This window comes from Lytechinus variegatus, chromosome 1 (genome assembly GCF_018143015.1).
Source record: "Lytechinus variegatus isolate NC3 chromosome 1, Lvar_3.0, whole genome shotgun sequence".
Classification (NCBI taxonomy): Eukaryota; Metazoa; Echinodermata; class Echinoidea; order Temnopleuroida; family Toxopneustidae; genus Lytechinus; species Lytechinus variegatus.
The window spans coordinates 48,556,535-48,574,532 of record NC_054740.1 but is presented as its reverse complement, the minus strand read 5'-3'; the positions used below and the strand labels follow the sequence as shown (position 1 = coordinate 48,574,532).

Genomic DNA, 17,998 nt, shown 5'->3' with positions numbered 1-17,998 from the left:
TTTATCGAACACAAAGTGCTGTTGACATTGAAAATAAACACACAACTTTTGATCAGTTGTTTTGATAATGATATTTATTTGCTCTGTATACTGTATTGATGATAATTTTTTGCCACATTGTGGTTTCTCCCTCCAGTAATATACATGGATTTTGTAATCATGCTATATGGTGGGTTTGTTGGCTCCTCTAAGGTTTCATGTCTTTGACATGTTCCTCATAACAAGCTTTCGATCAGTCAGACGTGTCTGAATTTTTTTTTTCACATTTATTAATGTATTTGTTCGTGTACAAGTGTTACACATTTAAAATTTCTTTGTATATTGATTTTATGTACATAGCTTGCCTTTGCCAAAGCTTTTCCTTTTATAGTTCTCTTGCGTCAGCTGAAAGCAAAACAAATTCCAAGTGTTGGAAAACAACTACTGTTAAGGCAGTTTGTCAGTGTACAATTTTGAAATTTACATTAGCCTTTATAGAAACGATACTTAGGAATGGTGTTTGCAACAGTGAAAAGTTATATTTAGGCTTTTATATGTTACAGTTGCGAGCCAAAGCAATGCATCTGACACCTGTCATAAGTACATGTAGGTTGCACGGTTATATGTTTGTTGATTGGTACATGTATATCAAAGTTACAGATATGATACCTTGCTATGGGTTTTGACGAAACGAGCATTAATTTTTGTCTTTGAATGTGAGAGGTCTATGATCAGGGTTTCGGAGTCAACAGGTATTTGGTTGGTTACGAGAAAAAGAAATCGACATTGCTCTCCTCCAAGAAACATATAGTTCAAAAGACGTAGAAAGTAGTTGGTCTTCGGACTGGGGTAGTGAAGTATTTTTTTGTCACGGATCTCCTCATAGCAGTGCATTTGGGGTCATGATACTTTTCAATTCAATACTAGATTATAAAATCATTTCTAAACATGTTTCAGGTAATGGTAGATATTTCATTTTAAGAATTATAATAGACGGCAATGAATTTATAATTTGTAACGTTTATGCACCAACAGCTGATAAGAAACATGAACAAAAATATTATGTACCTTGAATTCTTTTAATGATATTGCGACCACTCCTCTTTTAATTGGAGGCGATTTTAATGTGATTTTTAACGTAAATGTTGACAGACAAGGTGGTCATCCAACAACCTCGCAGGCAGTAATCAGTCAACTTAAACAATTACAGAGTGATTTAGATGTCATTGATATATGGCGTAAGGGTTTAACCACATCACACGTAAATATACCTGGAAACAATTGCGGCCTTTATTCCAAAGTTAATTAGATATCTGGCTTGTCTCCAAGACCCTGCAGGATTATATTAGCAAGGTAAATGTGATACCCGGAGTGGGTTCTGATCATTTGGCTATTATTTTAGAATTTAAGGTACAAGAAGAAACAAGATGTAATGCTATGAATTGGAAATTTAATTTAGATGTCAACACCCTATGCGACGATAAAGTGTTTTGTTCTTAAATGACGAAAAATTTAGATATGTGGATTAAAGATATTTCACAATTTGATGATATGAGAATAGGTTGGGAATTTCTCAAGTACAATATTCGCCTATTTTCGCGTAAATACAGTCTTGAAAAGGCACGGAAAAGGAAAGAAAGGCGAAAAGAGCTGGAAAACAGGCTAAAAAGGTTGCAATTTCTATGGATTCCGAGGGCGGAAGGCATGCTAAGGAATATAAAGAGATTGAAAGTGAATATGAGTCTTATTTAGATTATTTATAACGCAATGCATCATATTAAGGTCTAAAGCAAATTGGATGGAATTTAAGGAGAAAAATACTTAAAGAGAAATTCCAGTAGTTGCAGTTAACACTGATTTCATGAGAAAGTCTGTAAAACAAGGCCTAATTGCCAGTATATCATCGAGGATCTAGATCTGGTACAGTTACATTTACTGGACTTTGTGAAATCTTGAAATCTACGCTGAAAAATGTTCACACCGAAAATCCCCAACACAGATAAGCGCACGTGGGACAATGTATAATTATTGCTTCGGGCGTCGGGCCCGACGCCCTACCCGAATCCCGTGTTTATTTGCTGATTTCTCAGCAATTACACAATTTCTTCCAGAATCCTTTGGCACATGCGTTTTATTTATACAAACAGACACTTTGGTGGTCATTTCATTGGATTCTGTACGAACTCATTTTGATATTGTTACCAAAACTAGCATTTACCTTTAATTTTTTCTTAATTTAGAAAAAGGCCACAAAAATAAATCATCAATTTTTAAGCTGAAGCAAGGCGATTGCATACTTACAGATATGAAAAATATAAATTCCGAACTAAAATAATCTTATAAAGAATTATATAAAAAGCCTAATGTCGACTAGAGGCAAAACTCCTTATTCTTAGGAAAAGAAAATATTCCAAAGTTACCCTCGGAATCCAAGAGTAAATGTGACTTGCCGTTAACGTTAGAAGAATGAAAAAAATCCTTATATCCTTAGATTCGTTATCAAGACCCCCCTCACTGAAGTGGTTGTACATTCACTGAGTAGTTGTAAACCCACTTGAGTGGTTGTACATCCACGTACTCGAATAGATGTACAACCACTTCAGTAAGGGAGTCTCGATAACGATTCTAGCTCTCTGATTGGATAAAACTCTTCAATCATTCACTCTCCAGCGTAAGTGATGGTAAAATACGTACAAATCATTCACTCACTCAGCATGCTTCGAGTGAGTGAATGAATGACTGCTTATGGCATGAACGGCCCGTCATATCCGTATTACTTATGTCAAAAATGAAGTCACCTGGAAACGACGGTTTAACGGTTGAGTTCTATCGCAAGTTCTGGGGTAAAATTTGACAGCTTTTGGTAGATAATCTAAACTACAGTTTTCAGCAAGGTCAACTTTCTAGTTCACAAAGACAATGTTTAATTACACTCATATCAAAGAAAGGGAAAGATAAAATGTTATTCGAAAATTACCGACCAATCACTCTAGTGAATGTTGATTTGAACATTGGTTCGAAAGCTCTTGTAGAAAGATTAAAGAAAGTTCTTCCTGATTTGATTCACCCCGATCAGGTAGCATTTAGAAAGGACAGATTTATTGGAGAAGCTGTCAGGACAGTCAAAGACGCTCTTTTCTTTTCCGACTTGAAAAATATTCCCGGAATATTATTAAGTTTGGATTTCCATTCGATTCACTAGACCATTCATTTTTGTTGAACGTCCTCCAACCATTCAATTTTGGAGAAGGATTTTGTAACTTTATTAAAGTTTTATATACCAAGTTAGAAAGCGCGGTAATGAATCGGGGTGTGTCATCGGGTTATTTTCCCGTTGAAAGAGGTGTTAGGCAGGAAGACCCATTAAGTCCTTATTTATTTGTTTTAGCTATAGAGACATTTGCTATAGATATTCGTGAAAACAGGACAATATATGGTTTATAGCGGACAATTTAGAATTGAAATTCCCGACCTTTCGTTTGAGGACGCGCACGTTTATTTACGACGGTAGTTGATTTTGGAAGGGGCTTTTTGGGCCCGTCATCATGGTCGTAAATTGCGTGACATGAGATTTTTGTTCGTTTCGCATAGTCTGCGACGGAAACATTCAATATGCGATTCGTGAGCAAAATTCTGGTTCCTACTATGGTAACAGCGATAAAAACCACAGTTGACTCCTAGAGCTCGAGAGGCGGCCCGGGGGCCCACTTCCATTGATTAGTGGATACCAGGAGAGACTACGCGTAAAAGGGGACAGAGTGGGCAAGTACGTTACGTATAGGCCTATGTAACGTTATAAGGGTGTCAAAACGATATTTAAAATGCTGAAAAAAAAGGGATATATATATCCAATACTTGTTAAAAGATGTATTTTTATTATCTGGAAAAGAATTGCTTCCCTTGTTTAGGGTACTTTTCGAAACCCCATGGTCGTGCCTGGTATCCACTCATCAATGGAAGGGGTCCCCGGAATTTGAATCTAATCCCCCATTTCTGGGAAAAGTAAAACATAATGCCCGTTACATCGTGTGCTAGAGGCATATCAATTGTGTAGAAGGAGTAAACAAAAGAAACAAAAGAAACCCGTGAGTTCAAACGTATTGCATATGCTGTGTACATATCAACGCATACGAAATGTTCGGCTGATTTGTTTTGAAAAAACACTTTCTTATCTATGTCATAATCTTTTTTAGGTCCTGCATTTCGAATATCTCCAACCATCAGTCGTAATATACATATGGTGCGGGTGTCGCGGGAAAGGATTTTGCACACGAAAAGCAGATCTGTACGGCCTGTAACCCCCTGTAACACAAAGCTTAGCATTGATTGTAGAGCAGTTTTCTACGTTTGATTCTATGGACTATAATGTACAATCAATCTTGAAAATCGAGTTTATAATTAAGCGTTAACTTTTGTGTTAGGGGACCCTAATATTAGCGTCGGTGAGGATTGCCAAAGGTCCCAATTGTCGCTGTACGCGGACGACATAACGGTTTCCTTTCCGACAATATTTCATTCAGACACGTTTTGAATACAATTCAGAATTTCCGAAAGGAATCATCACTCTCTATCAATATTTCCAAAACAAAGGCAATGTGGATAGGAGCCTGTAAAAATAATCAATATTCACTAGAGAATATCCAGTTTGAGAAGTCTTTGACAATTCTTGGGGTAGATATAGCTTTTTCACCCAATATTTTTTCTTTACAATTGCAAAGAACACTTGATAAAATTAGAGTACAGTTGAATTTATGGAAATCTCGTCATTTATCTTTAATAGGCAAAATACAAATTGTCAAAACCTTTTCCTTTTCGCAATTACTTAACATTGACAGTTTGTCAAAAGTCCCAGATTATTATACAAAAGAAGTTAATAAGTTAGTTTTCTGGTTCATCTGGAACAGCCCTGACAGGAACAAAAGGGAGATACTTGTTAAGCAGTATGAAGATGGGGGGGGGGCTAAAAATGATATGCTTAAAATCTCTTCTACAAGTGCAAAAAGTCAAGTGGATACAAAGAGTTTTTACATCCAATTCAAAGGGATGCAAGATTGTCCTGTTGACACTGCTTCAAAATGTAGGTGGTGACTTTATATTCCATTGTAACTATGATCTTAATATTCTAAACCTGACAGTTCATGAATGGTATAAAGATGTCATGATTGATTGGAGCACAGTATTTCAAAAAACATAAAAATATGTGACCAAATAATATGGAATAATAGATGCATATTATAAAAAGGAAAATCTTTTTATAAGCCAGAGATAAAAAAAAACAAAGGGTTTGTTGAAGTGTCACATTTGTTGAATACTTTTTGCTTCTCGACTGTTACAAGTTTATGCCATCAAAATGGAAAGTATTTTTATATCTCAAAACTTTCATCCCATTGTTGACAAAATTTCATTGACTCCAACTTTAATTATTGATGGCATCACTAGGGAAGTAACTGGTGTACCAAAGTATATTTTTACACATTTTTATGAAGGAAAATTACCCATCAATTTCAAATATATATACACGTTTAAAAGACACTCTTAAAACTACATCTACGTACTACCATAGATACAAGACTTTCATTCTGAATATTTTAAAGAGGTGATAAAGCAGAAGGCTGTTTTTGTTATGTTTGTTATTTTTTATGTAGGCCAAGTGCCTGAATTTTTATTTGTTAACAAGCATATATGTTTTCTTTTCTTATACTATTTTGTATGTAAAGGCGCTTCTACACCTTGGCGTTTTAGACAGCGTATGCCCGACGTATGAGGAATTTGGCGAATACGTTGGCGTACGTCGAATACGTTACGGGTAAGTTTTGCATACGTAAAGAGTACGCTAAAACACGCTGGTATAAGTCGTCATACGGCGAGGTCGTCGAAAAATTTTGTGCAAGCACAAATTTTTTCGACGTTTGCCAGCGTATGGCTCATACGTCCCGCATACGCGGGCCATAATTGTAGGCAAGTTACGCGATCGTTGATACAGGTTGACACACGTTACTCGTAAGTTACTCATAAGTCGATGTACGTCGAGATAATGTCCAGCGTACCCTAAAACTTACTTCTAACCTATGAGTAACGTGCTTTTAACGTATGTTTAACTTAACTCCAACGTATATTGACGTCTGAAGACGTATGAGGACGTGCTCCGGACGACCACAAAACTTACTGAACGTGTTTATAAATTACAGCTACCGTATAATGGCATATTGACAACGTTTATAGGCTTTGGTATATAAAGGTGGGGTTCACAGGAGTTTTCTTCGGCATGACGGTGGTGTTGATAGGTGATGTATCGTGCGGTTATGATTTGAATAGTCGAGCGGCAGCCTTTTTATAGGCTACGACACGTATTCGTCAGCGATACGCTGCCGCGCGCTATGCGTAAGTTAGGCTATCGCAGGGCATAAGTTGTGTACGCCAGCAATACGCTAAGCATTCGTTGGACTACGTTACTTATAAGTTAACGAAGCGTTCGATATAAGTTACTAATACGTTATGTATACGTCCAACTCGTTATGAATACGCTAAGTATACGCCCAGAGTTGAAAAAAAAATCAAAGTTGAGCGTATGCCGACGTTTTAGAGAAATTTTGATACGTCGGTCATACGTTGTTTAAAACGCCAAGGTGTGACAGCGCCATTAGACATGATATTTTATATGCCAACGTCATCTGAAATTTTATTTGTGATCCATTATATCATATATGTTTTGTTATGTATATTTTGATGAAAAGGATCAATAAAACATGAATTATAATTTTTTTTTTTAAAAGACAAGGTTACGCCTCTTCTATCCTGGACTACTAGTTATTGTACACGTTCCTCGTGTAGTTGCTGTTTCGACCGAGCTCATCCCTAACGCATTATTTTATATTTTTATGAGGTTTTGATCATGGCTGCAGAATCGTCATCAGCTGCGTCTAATTCTTCAGACTTTAAGGATTCAGGTTCTATTATTCCAGCAATTCAATTAATTTAATCTGAATCCACACGTGCAACCACAATAGGCACTTATTCACGCTCCAAACATCAGCAGCACTCAGCAGCTTCCTTTCCTGACGTCATAATTGTCACGTGATATACGGAACCAAATCGGGCTGAATTTACTTGTGGGCGGGGCGAATTTGGCTGAATTTTCAATATAAAATTGCCTTTGAACCTGATGTGGGATGTTTTTCGGGTAAAATTTTGATGGAATCGTAATTAGTAACCACTAAGCTAACGAATAAATCAGCATCTCTGCTGTATTTCATAGGACCTTTAACAATGTAAATCCCTTTTTCGTGATTACAAAAAAATGTTCGGAATGTTTACTTTTTACATGGGCGTTGTGGCCCACTAGATTATGACCGGTGGATTAGTCTTCTGACTATGAAACAGAGGGTCCCAGTTCGAATCCAAGCCATGGCGTTATTTCCTTCAGCAAGAAATTTATCCACACTGTGCTGCACTCAACTCAGAGAGGTGAATGGGTACCTGGTAGCAAGAAATTTGTTAAATGCCTTCTTTTCGGCGCCTATAGGCAGCCAAGCTATAGCCGGGGTAATAATAATAGCAGGGCCGGCTGGAAGAACAGTTTTCAGAACTGAAGTGGCTTCCCCGGGTAAATAATACCGATATTATCATTATGTCTTATTAGGCCTACATGAAATTTCCAAAAGTTTGAGCTCGTGGTTCGCTCGCAAGATCCCACAAGGATGCCCTTTTAACAGAAATTAGATCCATAATTGACCAAAAAGCGGCTTTTACAATTTCAGATTTTTTTTTCTAAACCACTTGCTCGCTACGCTCGCTCGCAAAAAATAAAACCTAAATATATATCTTTTCAATCAGCAATCAATTATAAAAACTTTGCTCAACTTTATTACTACAAAACACACAACTTTTTTTACACTGATGATAATCTCATGGTGAAAATATCCATTTGCACCAAAATGCCCTTTTTGGCACATAAGTGCACTTTTTTGGGCTTTGCCCCCTCCCAAGGAAAATGCGTTCCGCCGCCCCTTGCTGGATCGTCTTCATGGCTAAATGCAAAAAAGTCCATAACATGTACCTTTTCGATCAGGTCAGAGCTTATATTTAAAATTTATGCTCGCGCTTCTTGCTCGCAGTTGTTATCTAGTTACACAGCCACTAATCACAATTGAACAGCAACGGTGTTCCTCTCCCCCCCCCCCACCACCACACTTGCCCCTCCTCTGCTTTCCCGGTTTTCATTTTTCGGATTAACGAACCTTCGGAATAAAGAACCTTATTTTGTTTTCGGATTAACGAACCGTATTTCGTTTTCGGATGAACGAACCTTATTTCGTTTTCGGATTATCGAACCTTCGGAGCATCGAACCTTATTTCGTTTTCATATTAACGAACCTTCGGAACAACGAACCTTATTTCATTTTCGGATTAACGAACCTTATTTCGTTTCGAAGTAACGATCCTTCGGAAAAATGAAACATTTCGTTTTCGGAATTACGAACCTTCGGCATAAAGAACCTTAGGAATTATGAAGTGTAACCTAGTGTATGCCTATTATCTGTATTACATGCCCTCCTATCGAAAGAATATGCTCTACTGACATGACTGATAGATGTGAAAAAAGAGGCAGTTTAAGTGAAATATATACTAAAGTAATGGGGAGAGTTGCTCACAAGTGACATCACACATCTTTGTCGCATTGCCAATGTGAGGATCTCCATAGCATTAGTGATCTCAATATTCAAATGCTTATAACTTTCTCTTTGTCATAACTGTATTTGTCCAAAGTTTCTCAAACTTTCGTTGATCTGTTTCTTTGATTTTTCTGTTTTTACAGAAGCTATATCTTGTACCAAAGATTTAATTCTCCTTAATGATTACAGATAGTGCTTAGAATGTCTGAAATTTTAGCTCGCTCTTCGCGTTCGCATTATTTAAATAGGGCTTATGAGATTATTACACATTTATGTCGGTTTATAAGAATAAAGCTAAAGAATGACTGTTAGGACATAAGCGTTTTGCAACCTGCCCCCAATTTTTCACGACCAAGTAAAAAAAGTGAAAACAGGAAAAGGGATAAGGGTGAAGTATGATATTATTTTCCAAATGTTATGTCAAAATCACAAACTTGGATTTTCGTAATAAAAATGTCTACATTTCTGCTCGATCGCTTCGCTCGCAATTTATCAATTATACGCGATAAATTGCAAAAATAGCCACCCCTTCCCCTATTGTCGGAAGCTGCATCCGCCCCTGAATAATTATTACCTCTTTACCCCTCTTGCAAGTCAAATTTCTCCTTCGTCAAACAAATTTGATTTCTTTGGTCTCTAAAGTTTCAACTCAGGCAAAGTTTCCTGTAATAAACAAGATAAATTCCTCATAAAATGTCTTCGGGATTCATTACCATGCAGATCCATTGACGTGCACTGAAGAACACCAGTACAACGTGCTCGATCCAACATGTGGACATCGTAGTATTCCTTTCTCATGTGCACATGCCTGGAAAGATCGCCCATGTAAATGCGATTCCCAGTGTGTTCTTTATAATGAGTGTTGCAAGGATGCCGAAGACATGTCAGCTGCCGGAACGTTGGACAACAAAAATATATACCCTTTCTCTATTTATGACTCCATACCTGATAGGATGGCTTGGGAGGATGACTTTTTCCCGTATCTCTCATGTGCTACCGTTTCTGGTATTGATTACACCTATGGAGGCAATATAACCATCCTCTCTCACTACCAGATGATTTCTAAGTGCCCCTCGTATGTCCTTGCCCATAGCGTAATCCGCACCAAGTGTGAGAACCCGCAGGAACCCGACGAAGAATTGTACACACCCGTTACTGTTGAAAGCATCGGTCACTTTAGAAATTTTTATTGTGCATTGTGTCACGACATTTCTACTGGTATCGAGTTTTGGAGTTGGAAATGGTACTGTGATATTGAGGATGTTGCTAGTAGTAGTAGTGGCAGTAGTGATTCGAATGAAAACCGAACCCAATACACAGAAAAAGAACTGATAGAAAACTACTGCTCTAAACAACTCGGGCCGTCAGAAGATATACCAAGTGATATATACGCTCGGCATTGTTACCCTGGAGTAGATGTGACTTCATGTTCTTTAGAACCTACCAAGTGTCCATCATACCTTGCACCTATACTACACAATGGTACCATCTACCAGAATCTACAATGTGCTTATTGCAATGGCATTGACGTATGTGCAGACTATTTGGATTTGTGCAAATCGATCACATTTGATGGCAATCACGTAGTCAGTGGGGCGATTGCATTTGCAGAATTCTTCAACTTTATTAACAGAAACCAGGAATTGGCGTGTGCTGAAAATGAAGCCTTTGACCCACTCTCAAGCAAATGTCAATTGCTCTTTTGCTTCTTAGGATTTGAATACAACACGACAACAAAACAGTGTGAACGTCTACCGGTAGATGAGAAAGGAGGGTTGTGCATTATGTTCTATTCTCTCCAGGATGAAGTGAATATGACATCATTGGACACTGAATACCTTCTGGCAACGGTAAATAATTTCCTCAGTCAATCACCACTGGACTCACTGACGTTCCCTTCCGTTGTATCGGTGCCTGAAATTTCCTGTATCCCCACTGGTGATTCGGAAAATGACTCTCGTCAGTCAATATGTCAAGTGTGCTTTGACACTGAAATGAACTTTACTACACTACCCCAAGCGTCTTTGGAGTTCTATCAGGGTACTGCAGGTATCATAACCAATGCAACGTCCACTTTGTACATGCCTTCACTCGGGAACCTGTCGATGATAGAATTGCTTATTGATGTTCCTGCAAGATGGGACTGTGAGTCCCACAACTCCTGGACATTTTCAGATTATGGCAAACCCACCCTGCTACCATTCCGAATTAACTTTACAAGAGAAAGGGCAGATTATATCATGAGTGTCTCCAGCATCAGTGACGTTTGCACAGGCAACACCACCAGACTTGCTTGCGACACATATGTTAAACTAGATGCGAGTCAGTTTGAGATTGTGAAAAATCAGTCACAAATATTTCTCCATTTCACCAGCAAGGATACAGTCCTGTTAGATGATGAGTTTCAAATAGGTCAAGATGGTTCAGCTGTTTACTGTCGAAAAGTTCCTGCTTATGAAACACGTAATTTACCTCCTGGTCTGGACACCATGAACACCATAGGAAATGCACTGTCTGTTGTTTCAGTACTGATTATCATAACAACCTATACCCTCTTTCCTAAACTTCTCAATTTGGCTGGGAAATCGGTCCTTACCTTATCTGTTGCCCTCTTACTCACATTTTTATTAGTGTTTGTGAGTGGAGTGAGCACGGAGCATGATGGCTTCTGTAAAGCAGTGGCAGCCATTACCCATTTTTTCTGGCTCGCTATCTTCTTCTGGATGAATGCCCTGGCCATAGATCTAAATCGCACATTTGGCACCCGTGTCAAGATTAGAGTTGCCAGTAAATCTCAAAGATTCTACGTTTGGTACTCCCTCTATGCCTGGGGCGTACCAGCTTTGATCGTAGGTGCCTGTCTGGTCATTGACCTTTGTGGCTGTACTAATCTGCGATTCAGCTACGGCAATGATGAGCTTTGCTGGTTGTCCAGTGGCGATGCAAATCTGTATGCCTTTGGTGTGCCTCTGTTAGCACTTCTGTTCCTGAATGCGATCTTGTTCATAGACACGGTGGTTGGAATTAGACTTACCAAGAAGGCCTCAGAGAAAGCACTTAAGAAGCGACCAGCACTTGCTAAAGCCAAAGAAGAGTTATCACTGTACATCAAGGTTAGTATGAACATGATCACAATGTACACAATTCACAATGTCTGCTTATACTTTTACATATACCCTCCTCTCTCAGATGGTATCTCCAATTATTAAAAAGTGATATGGGCCATCAATCACCAGTAGTGATTCAAAGGTTCAAATACTCTGAAGGCTTTATATTTTGAAATGTTATTAGTCCAAAGGTTTATTAAAATGAAGGCTTGTTATACCTTGTCATTAAACGAAATAATCTTTGTTATTTTGAAGGTTCGATAGTCTGTGGATGAAGTGAGGTTTGTATAGTTTTAGTTGTTTTCAGACTAACGACCCTATTTCATTTTCAGACAAACCGTATTAATTTTCAGAGTAAAAGAGTAACCTTAATTCATTGTTAGATTAACATACCTTTGGAATGACAAACCTTGTATTCTATCATTCTTAACGCACCTTCAGAACAAAAAACCTGGCTTATAAAACCACATATGTACACATTTTCATTTTTGAACTTCTGAACATCGTGGTGTATGTAATATTTACCTCTAAGAATAACAAACCTTTGGAATAACAAAAATCATATATCTGAATGCTTTTTATCTTACGAGATCATCCATCAGTTGCGACCTCGTCTGAATTATTTTGTTCATTTGTTTATAATGCTAATTGTGTTTTGCAATTATAGCCACAGGTCTCCTTTTCATCATTCCTTTTGTGTCCCATTTCTATTTCTGTTTCCCCATCCCCCATATGTGCTTGCATGTTTACGTGTAGATTGAAATTTTACTCTGTTCAAAAAGCATAGATTTTATGCCTCAAACAGCACTTTGTAATCATATCGTCTAGAAAAAGCGCTTTTTAGACCCAATGTTCATTCTCATTATCACTATTATTCATCTGTTAACCATAAAAGGACTGGGCTATTTGAGATGTATTGAGGACTGGGGGCATGATCTCATGAAGGCCCCCTTCTGATCTCGGCCGTCGTTCGCACGATCGCGCCGAAGTTCAGTATGCACATTCCTTACCACATAAACTACAACATAGTTTTTTATGTATTATGAATAAAATATGCCCATTTATTAAAAAAAACATTATTTGCACCCAATTTCACTTCAAATTTTATTCTTTTTTTGCAGATCACTTGTTTGAAATCTAATTTAAAGGTTTCCACAAACTGAAGAAAAATCGCGAAAGCCAATTTTTTGCCTTAAGAATGTCTTTGTTTTTGCATCTTTTGTTTTTCATTGTTTTTTTTCAATAGAAATTGTATAAGACCATTTAACAACTAAATTAAACCCTAAATTAATTAAGTAGACCGATTAGAACAAAAGTAATCACCCTACCCTTTTATGAATTTCATCTCCCATAGACTTTGTACACAAGGTATAAAAATGAGCCACGTGACGTCGCGATGCTATACCCGTATGTCGCGAATTTGGTCTCAAAAGTTGCGCGAGACTTCAAAGAAAAAAGTTATACAATTTTGCGGCGCTAACTTTTTGCCTTTTGGAAATATCGCACGAAGATCATGCCCCACCCCCCGTCCTTTTAGGGTTAATCTGTCCTATCTCAGTTGTTGAAAATGACAACTTTTTGTTTGATGCCCCGACAACAATGAGTTACAATTGATCCGATCAATGTCAAGTATATGGAAACCCATCAATGTTATAATTGTTTCTTCAGGAAATTTGCTCAATTTCTTCCGAAAAGAAGCATACTGAATTGTCCAGAAAAACAGTGAATGTATGAATACATATGAATACATCATTTCGAGAAAAATATTTTGAACAATTGTAATTTTATATGTTGACGTTGCTGGCTTTCCATAGTTGCAATTGATCGGATCAATCGAATCTCTTTGTAAGACGGGGCCATGACTTTCTCTCCATAGTTATCTGGTGTGATGGGTTTTACGTGGATCCTGGTTTTCATCTGTGAATACGCCAATGTCCCAGAACTCTGGTATCTCTTCACTGCTGTCAACTCATTACAGGGTGTCTTCATCCTCCTTGCTTTTGGATACAACAAACGAATCATCACATTGTGGAAGGTGAAACTGGGAATGCAGAAGGAGCTCAACTCCAGTACTAGTGATAATAATACAAAGAGCACCAGTACCGGTACTACCCGGGCTGAGAAGTAGGCACAGTGCTAAAGGCCATTGCACACCTAACGATTGGTTAGGGACCCGATTTTGAAATTAAACGTTGCAACATTTGATGCGAATATTAAGACATGGAACATCTTACTGTGCAAGGTTTCATATCATTGTACAACTTTTCCTCAAATCAATTAATATGTCAACATCTTTTTGAGAATAAAAGTTAATTCAACTTTTACTCCATACTAAAGGCTTCTAATTATAAAAAAAATGGTTTTCTTACAGTTGATTTGAATCTCAAAAATTAATCTTGAATTCTTTCATATTACAAGAAAATAAGCAAAATACGGGAATGTTCCAAAATTGAATCGTAGAGCAGTTATAAGGTGTGCGATGGCATTTAGTCAAATGATAGAGAGCTTCAAATTTCTCATCTGATTTGGGGAAATCATTCTTGCTACGCATGCACCAATGTCACAAAAAATCACACCGTAGGAAGTTTGACTGTGTCATAATACCAATATCATATGTTAACGTTTTGATGGAAGAGCAGATCCACAAAATTTTCAACACGATCAAATATATTTCACATTATAACCAGTATCAGTACCACCAACAATTCAGGGTGACGCTATTTACTAACTGCTCTTTCGAACTGCATTGTATCTTTAAACTTAATTCACTATGCATAACGAGGGAAAATAAGGCGAGAGAAGATTCCGCATGACAAGTTGTTTTCAATATTGAAAGAACAAATGATTTTTCAGAGGGAAAAATACAAATTTCAGTCAAAAAGTAAAAAGAGGTGTAAAATAGATAAGCGCTTTACCCACATGCATCTTTAGATATGATAAAGACATAAGAACAATATTGTTAGTCCAGGTATGAATCCTCATTCTTGTCAAAGTCTTTTACATGATGGATGCATAAGAAATGTGTTGTGAAAGTATCACATTCAGTTCGGAATGGGGTAGGTTGAGCCTTGGTAATTCATATGGTAATGTATATAAAACAAATCGAAAGCCATTGATATGCAGGTAGAATGGACCAAACTCACAAAACAGTTGTTTTACTTTGAGAGGATATTAGTTTTTATAGAGAATTAGCATGTGAAAAGACTTTAAATAAAACAAGTGGAGCGCCTCTGGCAGTCTCACCTGCATCATCAATATAGCAATCAGTGCTGACTTTGAAAAATACTATAAAATAATTATTCAAAAAATACACCATTCATAGAATGATACAATACTACGTCCATTGACATTTGACCTTGATCATGTGACATAAAACGTGTCAGTGGTACATGATTACCCCTATATCCACATTTTATACACTATATCTATAAAGCTATGACAATCTAGTAATAACCTCTAACATGGCCAAAGTTCAATGACCTTAAATGACATTTTACTTTGGTCATGTGACCTGAAACTCACATGAGATGTTCAATGATACTTGATGACTCTATGTCTAGGTTTTATGAACAAGACCAATATACTTATGAAGGTAAATTCAACAAATATCCCCAACATGGCCAAAGTCCATTGAATTTTGACCTTAGTCATGTGACCTGAAATTCGCACAGGATGTTCAGTGATACGTGATTACTATTATGTCAATTTTTTATGAACTAGACCAATAAACTGTCAAAGTTATGATGGTAATTCAACAAATACCCCCACCTTGGCCAAAGTTTTAACCTTGGTCATGTGACCTGAAATTCGCACAGGATGTTAAGTGATAGTTGATTACTACAGGTATTATGTCCAATTTTTATGAACTAGACCAATAAACTTTTAAAGTTATGATGGTAATTTAACAAATACCCTCAACTTGGCCAAATTCAATGACCATACATGACCTTTGACTTTGATCATGTGACCTGAAACTCGCACAGGATATTAAGTGATACTTGATTACTCTTATTTCCAAGTTTTATGAAATAGACCAATAAACATTCAAAGTTATGTTAATTCAACAAATACCCCCAAATTGGCCAAATTTCATTAACCTGTAATGACCTTTGACCATGATCATGAACCTGAAACTCGCACGAAATGTTCAGTGATACTTGATTACTCTTTTGTCCAAGTTTCATGAATCAGATCTATAAACTTACAAAGTTAGGATGGTAATTCAACAGATACCCCCAATTTGGCCAAAGTTCATTGACCCTAAACGACCTTTGACCTTTGTCATGAGATTTGAAACTCAGGCAGGATGTTCAGTAATACCTTATTAACTTTTTGTCTAAGTTTCATGAACTATGTCCATTTATTTTCTAAGTTATGATGACATTTCAAAAACTTAACCTTGGGTTAAGATTTTGATGTTGATTCCCCAACATGGTCTAAGTTCATTGACCCTAGTTTCCCTATGACCTTTGACCTTAGTCAAGTGACCATAAACTCGGGCAGGATGTTCAGTAAAACTTCATTAACCTTATGGCCAAGTTTCTTGAACTAGGTCTATATAATTTCTAAGTTATGCTGTCATTTCAAAAACTTAACCTTCGGATGTTGATGCCGCCGCCGTCGGAAAAGCGGCGCACAGTGGGCCAGAATGAGTTGAAAGTGCGCCAAAATTATGTTCCGTGTTAGATTTTTACATTAACATGTCGATTATGGGTAATTTTGGGCGTAGAATCGACTGAACATAATTTAAAGCCGATATGACGTCACCTTGATACCATATTCTGATTGGCTACTTAAAATATCTGTGAAAAGACAAATTACGCGAAGCAAATTGTGTAGTCTATAAACTTTGTGTTATGTGCTACTTTAAAATTGGCCAGAGTGAATGTTGGGTTATACCTAAAAAGTGTTTATGAGATGCCGAAAATATTTTTATTGCATCAGAATTATCATTAATTACATCTATCAAAAAATAAACTTCAAAATCTAAAAAATATTAACCGTGCTTTATCAAGCTGTGTTGACATGTGTAAAACGCAGAATATATAAAACCATGAATGTATCACTGTGAGGATGATTTGGGGCTGAAATTATTCTACAAGTCAGTTTTATCCCTGGAAAAGTTGTGGGTATAGCCCTTATTTGCTTTAGCAACCTTTATTTTCTTTACATTATGCCCGCAATTCATGTCATTTTCATGGAACGGAAGGGGAATCGTACTCGCCGTGCAAAAGCGGACGGCAATGTACCCGCATGCGGTGCGCTACGATGACTGCGCGGTATAAAAATTGACCGTTTTCGAACAGGTTTTTGGGGTGTTGTGGCAAGTAAAATCGGCTCTAACATAAAAACGGGCAAAAACGGGCAGCTAAATTTGGTATCGACTTAAAGCTTAGACATCGGAAAAAATGATGCTTATAGAATTTAGACGGAAATCCACGGAAATCTAAACGATTCTATTGTAAATGCAAAAAACATGGATTTTTCAGCCTATTTCGAGGAAAAATCATCATATAAACCTCTTAAAAGGTGTCTTTTATCTCATTTGAACCCTTTCACATGTAAAAAGAATATATCAGGATTATGTGGGAGCCATTTCAGATTCCTACATGAAAAACCTCCTGAGAAATGGCCTGTTTTTCAACCAGGATGTCATATACGTGACATTTCGCAAAATGTCACATTCTACGATTTGAGGTAGGAAATTAACAACCTTTATGCAAATTCCGGAATGAAATATTTTGCTGAAGTATTTTCCAAAGTATTGTCTTTCAACTGGGCATGATCAAAATTAAAAATCTGAAATTGCCCAAAATGACTTTTGGCGCACTTTTGTTTCGCCCCGGCCCACTGTGCGGCGCCTGTAGTCTCACTCTCCTATGCAGGCGAGACAAAAATTGTTATGCTGGTTCTTGTCCCATAGATTTCGTACGTAGTTTTTGTGGCTCAACTTGCCCCCAAAGGTGGCTCAACTTGCCCCATTTGACTTTTTATTTCCAAAGGTGACAGTGACTATCAGTGTGGGGTAGAATGTTATATACATTATATACATGTAGATAAAAAGAGTTTCACAGGAATCAAAATTTAAAGCAAGGTACTTATATCTACAAGATTATGAATCATAATATATATTATAAGTTATAACATGATAAAGGAAAAAAAGTGGCTCAACTTACCCCGCCTTCCCCTACTTGAATGTAGAAGACAATGAAAGGTTCAAATACTAACGAGAAAAGAAGG

The 17,998-nt window shown here is 37.2% G+C and overlaps 1 protein-coding gene across 1 annotated transcript in view; it reads left to right on the top strand.

Annotated features, from left to right (window-relative positions):
• The window catches only part of LOC121415490, a 31,581-nt gene extending 16,639 nt beyond the window's left edge, over positions 1 to 14,942 (top strand). Inside the window, exons 2-3 of the mRNA XM_041608693.1 lie at positions 9,372 to 11,764; positions 13,635 to 14,942. Of these exons, the coding sequence (XP_041464627.1) occupies positions 9,372 to 11,764; positions 13,635 to 13,886 (2,645 nt within the window). The 3' untranslated portion in view covers positions 13,887 to 14,942. The remainder of the gene's footprint in view (positions 1 to 9,371; positions 11,765 to 13,634) is intronic.
• The last annotated feature ends 3,056 nt before the right edge of the window (positions 14,943 to 17,998 follow it).